At 61.5% G+C, this 7554-nt stretch overlaps 1 protein-coding gene across 1 annotated transcript; it reads left to right on the plus strand.

The window, feature by feature from the left end:
* The first annotated feature begins 2652 nt into the window (after nt 1-2652).
* On the plus strand, nt 2653-6262 carry FEV (FEV transcription factor, ETS family member). Its single transcript, XM_046642928.1, has 3 exons — nt 2653-2872; nt 3606-3680; nt 5676-6262. Exons 1-3 carry the CDS (start codon nt 2821-2823, stop codon nt 6260-6262), a joined length of 714 nt encoding a protein of 237 aa, XP_046498884.1. The 5' UTR covers nt 2653-2820.
* Nucleotides 6263-7554: the final 1292 nt, after the last annotated feature.

Here is a 7554-nt window from a genome sequence, read left to right on the forward strand (position 1 = left end):
GAGCACTCAGAACGCCTTATGTAAGGCTTATAATTCTGTATGGTAGGTACCATAATCCCAATTTTATAGATGAAGAGATAATGTACAGAAGTTATGTAACTTCTCCCAAGGTCACACAACTAGGAAATGGGGGTGCCGGAGTTGAACCCAGAACCCAGAAAAACTAACCTCAGAGTCCAGCAGCCCATCTCCCCACTGCCTGCTCTGGCGGGTGGGCAATGGGCAAAGAGAAACGTGGTGTCTGCTGTGTTTGGCTGAGCTGCCCTCCCTCCAGAAGGATCCGTGGCTGCCTAGAAGAGTCAGCAAGTTGACTTCGGGAGCTGGCAGTGTGACCCTGAACAGGGACTCCCCCATCTCAAGGTCTCAGTGTCCCCACCTGTACAACAGAGGGGTTGAGGGAGCTCATATATACTGCAGCTTTTGCCAGCATGAACCTTCTAGGTTTTTCCAGACTAGGAAGTTGGATTCTACTCCCCACCCTGGCAACTAAGGAGTGGAGACACAGATGCCAGGCTGGGCCTGGTATTTTCACCTTCCCATCCTCTTCCTATTCCTGGCAGGCTGATGGTCTGCAGAACCCTATAGGACTTGCATCCACCCAGGTAGGGGGAGGATGGAGGCAAAGCTGCCCGGGACTCTCCCGTTGGCTGCACTCAGCCAAAAGCCAAAGGGCATGGAGGAGGTCGTCTCATTTCTGGCACAGCCAAGATCCAGGTAGGGTTGAGGGGACACTCCTCACCCCCACCACAAACTCTTCCTGGAACCCACCCACCCCTTCAGCACCTGAGTCCTCAGGGAGGTGGGGGCACAGAGCTGTTGATCCTTCACCTGTTCAGAGCCGGGATGTTGGATGGATTCCGCACTCTGAGCGCCTCTCCCTTCTTCTGCATCAGCCTTCCACTGAGAGCATTAAGTGGGTGCACCTCGCTGCCTCCCCATGCTCACAGCTCTTACATTGTGCTCCTCTTTTTCTGTCTGGGAAAGCGATAAGAAGGCACAAAGGAGAGGGATTGGAACCTTGGCCCCACCCTCAGGGACCTCCCCTCATGGGAAACCCTGAGTTTGGTCCCCAGGGAGCATCCTAACCTCTTATCTTTGCTCCCACCAGATTCCATGTCATCTTGAAGCCTGCATCCCTGTCCCTTTAGGATCTTCTGGGGTCCTGGGATCCCCTATTTCCCCCTAGACCCAGCCTCCCACACTCCTCCTTGGCTTCACCAGCAAGGACAAACTCTCCAGTAGTTACAGCAAGTAAGGAATGAACCTGGGCCCTGCAGAAGGCCCACAGTTGCACTTTCCAAACATCTTCAGTCAGGCTCCCCCAGGACCAGGGTCGTACAGGAAACCTGCCCACTCCAATGCATGTGCCTGGAGTCCCAGGCCTCCTCACCTCCTGGGCTGAAGCAGTGGGACAGAAAGGCCTTGAAATGACCAATTCTGACAGTAGCCACCTGGTGCTGCATGGTTGCAGGTGGGCTGCAGGCTCAGAGCCTCATCTTCAGCTAGCATCCCTCCTTAGCCAGCCTCTCCAGAACCAGGAAGCCCTACAGGTACCCAGAGACTCCAGGCCACCTGGGAACCACTGTGTTATTGCTAATAACACAGCCAGCATCTTTGCCCCTTTTTCAGAGTGGATTTCAGCCTCCACTCTCCCTGGGTTGGGGGCTTTGGACAGTACACATTTGTATTTTAACCCTTCTACTCCTGCTGGAGCAAGGTGCCAATTGCAGCCTGGTTAAAGGCCACTCAGGGTGGGAAGTTGTGATGGTGGGTAGTAGGCTGGGATGACAGGGGATGGGGAAAGAAGGAGAGCAATAGATGCGGGGCCGGGGTGGGGCGGGGGGAGTGGAAAGGAATATGCCACAAATTAGTGGGGAACAAAGGAATGAGAAAAGGAAGGGAAGGAGCCAAGTAGAACAGAGGAGAGAGGAGACAGGAGAGGACGTCGGAATAGCTGAGACTGGATGGAAGAAGCAGAGATCTAGAAAGGAAAAGAGGGGCAACCCACTAGAAGTTGTGGGGAGACAGGGAAGGGGATCGTGTCTCCAGGGAAAAGCGGAGAGTGGGAGAGGAGGAGGGAGAAAGCGAGGCCGGGCGGAGATAAAGGGAGCAACGGCTGCCCGGCCGGAGCGCCGAGACGGGCGAGAGGGAGGGAAGCGGAAATTTAAAAGTGAAGATGCAGATAACGCAGCCTGGAGACGGGAACCCGGGTGGAGGTGGGGGGAGAAGGGGGAGGAGAGCAGAGCGGTGAGGGGAGCGAGAAGGGGCGGGAAGGAGGGGGCTGTAGCCCCGGGGGTCTGAGGTGGGGCCGGGTACCCCGCCCGGTCGCTGTTTGCTGAGAGTCAGGAAGGCGGAAAAGAAACGCACTCCCGACCGGTATCAGTGAGCGAGGCCCAGGCCCATCCCCCGCGCGTCTCCCGGGCTGCGGGGCGCGGGGGGCTGCCGGGTGCGCTTGGCTGCTGCGCTGCTCGTCGGAGACTTTATTGCGATGGGGCGATAAGAGGGACGGGGGCGGGGTCCGGGGGGCCGAGGCGGCAGCGCTTTAATTAAAACGGAAATTGCGGCCCCTGCCCGCGCTGGGGGCCGGAGGGTTCCAAGCAGCACGGTCGCTGGGAGCATCGCTTCAGGACCCCCTCCATCCCCCGCCACACCCGGGCTGCCCCCTCCCGCCAGGCCCTACCGGACCGGCGCCGTCTTCTTCTCCCTGTCACCCGCAGTCGCCTGGGGCGGGGATCGGTGCCCCGGAGCGCAAAGCCTGACGCGTCCCCCCCCCTCCCCCCCCCCCCCCCCCCACCTCCCACCGCCCAGTCCCTGGCTGCGATGAGACAGAGCGGCGCCTCCCAGCCCCTGCTGATCAACATGTACCTGCCAGGTACCAGGGACCAGCCGGGGGCTGGAGGCAGCAGGACCCGGGGCGGGAAGTCTGGGTTCAGGCGTGGGAAGGGGATGCTGGGGTCTAAGGAAAGGAGGTGCGGTCCAGAGACTCGAATTGCTGGGAAGACTGAGCAGTTTAGGGCATTAAGGGACCTTAAAGGCAGAGGGAGAGCTTTGGGGTTTTAGTGTGGGGTCTAGAGGACTCGAAGTGAGCAGATTGGGAGGCCGAGAGCGCCGGCTGAGGGGCCAAAAGAGCGTGGTAGGGGAGCGGGGGTGTTCTGAGTGGCGGGGCATTCAGTGCGCCTGCAACGTTGGGAGGCTGTGGTCCGCCGGGCGTCGCCCCTGCGCCCTCGTGGCTCCTCACCTCTGTGTTCCGAGTGTTCCCACCGGCCCAGCCCTCCAGGCACCCTCCTATCCTCTCCTCTCCGATGGGCTCCGCGCGCTCCCGCTCGGCTGGCGCAATACTGGCTCGGCTTTATAAGGCTCCCGCCGGCCCGTTCAGAAAGCGGATTTCCTTTTTCCTGGACGCGTTTCCTGACTTAGGCGTTATGGAGGGGCTCCGCGCGGCGCGCGCCCGGCCCAGGCTCCAAGAGGAGGAGCTGGGCGGCTCGGGCTCCCAGCCTCACGCTCGGGGACCAAGGCACCCGCGTCGAGCCTTGGCTGGGGGCCCTTTCCGTCAAGGCCACAATCTCCGCCCGGGTCCGCCTGACTGTTTTCCCCTGCCGTCACAGATCCCGTCGGAGATGGTCTCTTCAAGGAAGGGAAGAGCCCCGGGTGGGGGCCGCTGAGCCCCGCGGTACAAAAAGGTGAGCTGGCCCGAGGACTAGGGGTGGGGGCGAGGACAGTGGACAGGGGGCCAGGGCACCCACCCCAAAATGACGGGCACCACCACCGCCCGGACAGAAGGTGGAAGCGATGTGCACCCCGGCTCTGGGAAGCGGCGGGTAGGGCATGATTCTTGGGAGACTGGCCGGGAGGGACATTCACCTGGCCTTTGGCTCCTGCATCTTCTGAATCCCAGGGCTGGACTTGCAGGCCTGGGCGGATGGAGAGGATCATTGCTGCAGCCCTTTTCGGGTGCAAATGGTTTTCCCCGCTGTGGGGCCGGGGCTGAGATGCCTGGCTTCCTTTCTCTGCTGGCAGCAGGAGTGCAAGGCTGTGGCACCGTCAAGAAAGGGGACCTGGATAATTACTCCCTGGCCACTCCAAGCACTGTCACCACTAGCTCCGGGGCCAGCACCTTCCTGCCCCACTGGCCCACACCCACCGGGCTCTGTGGGCCAAGTCTGCTGGCCAAGCCACTGCAGTGGCTTCCCAGGTTCACCGCCGGTGCTCTCAGTGTTGCTAAATTACCCTCGGCTTTGCCTTGCTGGTGACGGAGCCTGGCTGGCCTTTCAAGCAAAGCCTCCCCAGAGCCCCATACCCGGCCGGCACCCTAGATCTCACCAAGTTATGGCAGCAGTAAAAACAAGGTCATCAACTGCTTTATCCAAAAGGGACCACGAGGCCCCACAGGAATGGGTCTCCAAGCCTCTGATGTCGCTCTCAGTCGGTGCCAGCTGCACATTTTTACCCAAACCTTCCCTTGCTTCTGACCCTAAAACTCAATGCTCCCAACCTGCCGCCGGGCAGCTCCTCGCTGGGCTGGTGTGGAAGGATTGGGGTTGCCATTATGGTGGAGGGCAGCTTCTGGGTTCTGAGTGAAAAAGGAAAAGAGGTTCACCAGGGCGGATTTGAAGCAATGATCAGACAGCTTCGAGGAAAAACCATTTTATTCTAAAAGAGAGTAGGGAGTGGGTGGGTAATTGTATCAAGATTTTTCTCCACTTGTCTGATTGAGGCTCTAAGACAGGGAAGCGGGAGTTCTGGGGTGTCCCACTCTCTCACCAGCGGCATATCCAGGAAAACCTCCTTGCCGCCTCCAGCAACCCCGAAATCCAGATGGGGCAGAAGAACCTGGAGATCAGCCCAAGATGGGAGGAGGCAGGGAGCCAAGCATGGCCGTTTCCCCATCTCATCTCCTCTGCTCAGAGCTGTGCATCGCCCCCAGGGAAGCATGACACTTTCCTGCGCTGGAAATCCCGCCTGTTCCGAAAAAATAGAACGAACCCAAGTAGCGCCAGCGCAGTGCCCTGCGCACCAGACAGTGGCAGAGGTGGGGAGCCTTCAGAAGCTGCCCTTCCTCTTCCACATGGGGGGCACTGTCCCCATCCCTGTCTGACGTGGTGCAGCAAAGAAGCCAGCCACTACATCTTCTCCACCTCAGGCGGGCCTGTCCCGCTGTATGCCTTTGGGGGTCCTGCTGCATGCCTGCCTCTTTCCTCTGGACCTCTGGATGTGGTCCAGCTGGCATGTGGCGGTCCAACCGCCTGCCCAGGCTACCCTGTGGGGTTGTGCAGGCTCTGTGCTGAATAAGGGCGCTCAGCCGCGGTGGCAATAGGGGCTAATATCCAGCTCTTGCTCATCCCTGAGAGCCGTGCGCTTTGGTGCTCCGCTGCCGCCGGGCAGAGGAGGCAATGCTTCGCCCTCTGCCCACAAGTCTCACAAAGCCAAGCAACTGTGGGGTTGTGTCCTCCTAAATGGGAGCCGTGTTTCCATTGTACAAAAGCGCAGTAACGGCTAGAGACAGCTTTGCCTTGGCCAGCCGCTCCAGCTGCGCCCAGCTACACTCCTGGATGCGTCCTTTCCCTCCCCCGCCTGTGGTTCCCGCCGCCGGGCTGGGTGGGTCTCCCACCTCACCTCTTTCCCCACCTCCAGCCTCCCCTCATCCCGCCTGTGGCTGACCGCCCCCCTCCCCACAGGCAGCGGGCAGATCCAGCTGTGGCAGTTTCTGCTGGAGCTGCTGGCGGACCGCGCGAACGCCGGCTGCATCGCGTGGGAGGGCGGCCACGGCGAGTTCAAGCTCACGGACCCAGACGAGGTGGCGCGGCGCTGGGGCGAGCGCAAGAGCAAGCCCAACATGAACTACGACAAGCTGAGCCGCGCGCTGCGCTACTACTACGATAAGAACATCATGAGCAAGGTGCACGGCAAGCGCTACGCCTACCGCTTCGACTTCCAGGGCCTGGCGCAGGCCTGCCAGCCGCCCCCCGCGCACGCCCACGCCGCCGCCGCTGCCGCCGCCGCCGCCGCTGCCGCCCAGGACGGTGCGCTCTACAAGCTGCCGGCCGGCCTCGCCCCGCTGCCCTTCCCCGGCCTCTCCAAACTCAACCTCATGGCCGCCTCGGCCAGCGTCGCGCCCGCCGGCTTCTCCTACTGGCCGGGCCCGGGCCCCGCCGCCACCGCCGCCGCCACCGCTGCGCTCTACCCCAGCCCCGGCTTGCAGCCCCCGCCCGGGCCCTTCGGCGCGGTGGCCGCCGCCTCGCACTTGGGGGGCCATTACCACTAGGCGGGGCGGCCGGGTGCCGGGCGGCCTCCCCCAGACGCCAGGGCCTCGCCCAAACCCATCCCCGTCCCGGGGAGGGCGCCCGGAGCCTCCCTCACTGTTCCTCTGACCTCAGATTTACTCCACCCGCCGCGCCCAGCCCCAAGGGAGGGACCAGAAGCCTCTTCCATCTTCCTTAACACTGGATTTCCTCCGCGTCACCCCCTAAGCCCCGGAGGCGAGGGGGTGAGTGACTGTGGCCTCCCCCCACCCTATTCTTTAACCTCCATCTGCTTCTCGGCCCCAGCTCCCTGAAGGGGGGTCCCGGACCTGCCCTGTCTTTTTCTCCCCTCCGCCTGTACTTTGGCCTGGCTCCTGGAAGCCCCCTCCATTTTGACGCCACTTTTTTGAATTCCAAACCTTTTCTCATTTTTTCTCTCTCCCACGGAGCTGCCCCATCCCGGTATGGTGGAGGCCTGCCCAGTCCCCTTTCTTCTCCCCGGCACCTCAGCTGGCTTGGTTAAGGGCCACTGGCCCCCATGACACATGTAGGTAGCTTCCAGCCCCCTTCCTCCCGCCCCCACCTTCTCTCCCCCACCCTCTCGCAGGACGGCCCGGCCAGATGTGTCCCTATTCCTTTCCAGACCCATTAAAGCTCACGAGCACCCCGCTGCCTCCTCTCTCTGTTCTTTGCTGCACCAGAACCTTTTTGAAAAGGGGGAAAGAAGTGAGGTGCCCAGCTCAGGCTTGAGCAAAAAGGCCTGCCAAGTAAGAGCTGGAGAGAATGAGGGCAAAGCGGGCTTGGGTGATGCTGGAGGGGAGCAAGGAGCCCTGGTGGGTGGACTCAGGCGACACCATCCTGCCTCACCTTGCCTTCCACCCGCCCCTCACCCCACCCCATCCCATCCCCACTTCCATCTCCCCGCACCGGCATCCCACCTCCCCCCATCTCATCATCCTTCCACCTGCCCCTCACCTCATCCTAACCTCCATCCCACCTTGTCTCTTTTTCACACCATCTCAACCTTTCCTCAGTCTCTCCATTTCATCCTCTTCCCCGCCTCCCCTCCCCTCTCCTTTCTTCTCTCTTTGAGACGTTCTCACAGACTGCCCTCCCCTTCCCCAGCATCTCCATCGCTATCTTTTCTCTGCATCTGCCCCCTCGTTTCCCGAAGGAGGGAACCCCCACTTCCGCGCCGGCTGCTCCCAGCCAGGCCTTCCTGCGGCACTTTCCTCTCGCGGGTGGCGCGCGCCCTCTGCTGGTCAGAGGACGGTAAGCCAGGGCCAGGTTTTGCCGCTAAGCCTGGGAAAGCTTT

Source organism: Equus quagga, chromosome 17 (assembly GCF_021613505.1).
Source record: "Equus quagga isolate Etosha38 chromosome 17, UCLA_HA_Equagga_1.0, whole genome shotgun sequence".
Lineage (NCBI taxonomy): Eukaryota > Metazoa > Chordata > Mammalia > Perissodactyla > Equidae > Equus > Equus quagga.

What these genes read in the sequence shown, in the direction of transcription:
- FEV (XM_046642928.1), top strand. Translation starts at nt 2,821, where the DNA reads ATGAGACAGAGCGGCGCCTCCCAGCCCCTGCTGATCAACATGTACCTG. An exon ending in GATCAACATGTACCTGCCAG is followed by an intron (nt 2,873 to 3,605) that starts GTACCAGGGACC and finishes CTGCCGTCACAG; the next exon opens with ATCCCGTCGGAGATGGTCTC. An exon ending in GAGCCCCGCGGTACAAAAAG is followed by an intron (nt 3,681 to 5,675) that starts GTGAGCTGGCCC and finishes CCCTCCCCACAG; the next exon opens with GCAGCGGGCAGATCCAGCTG.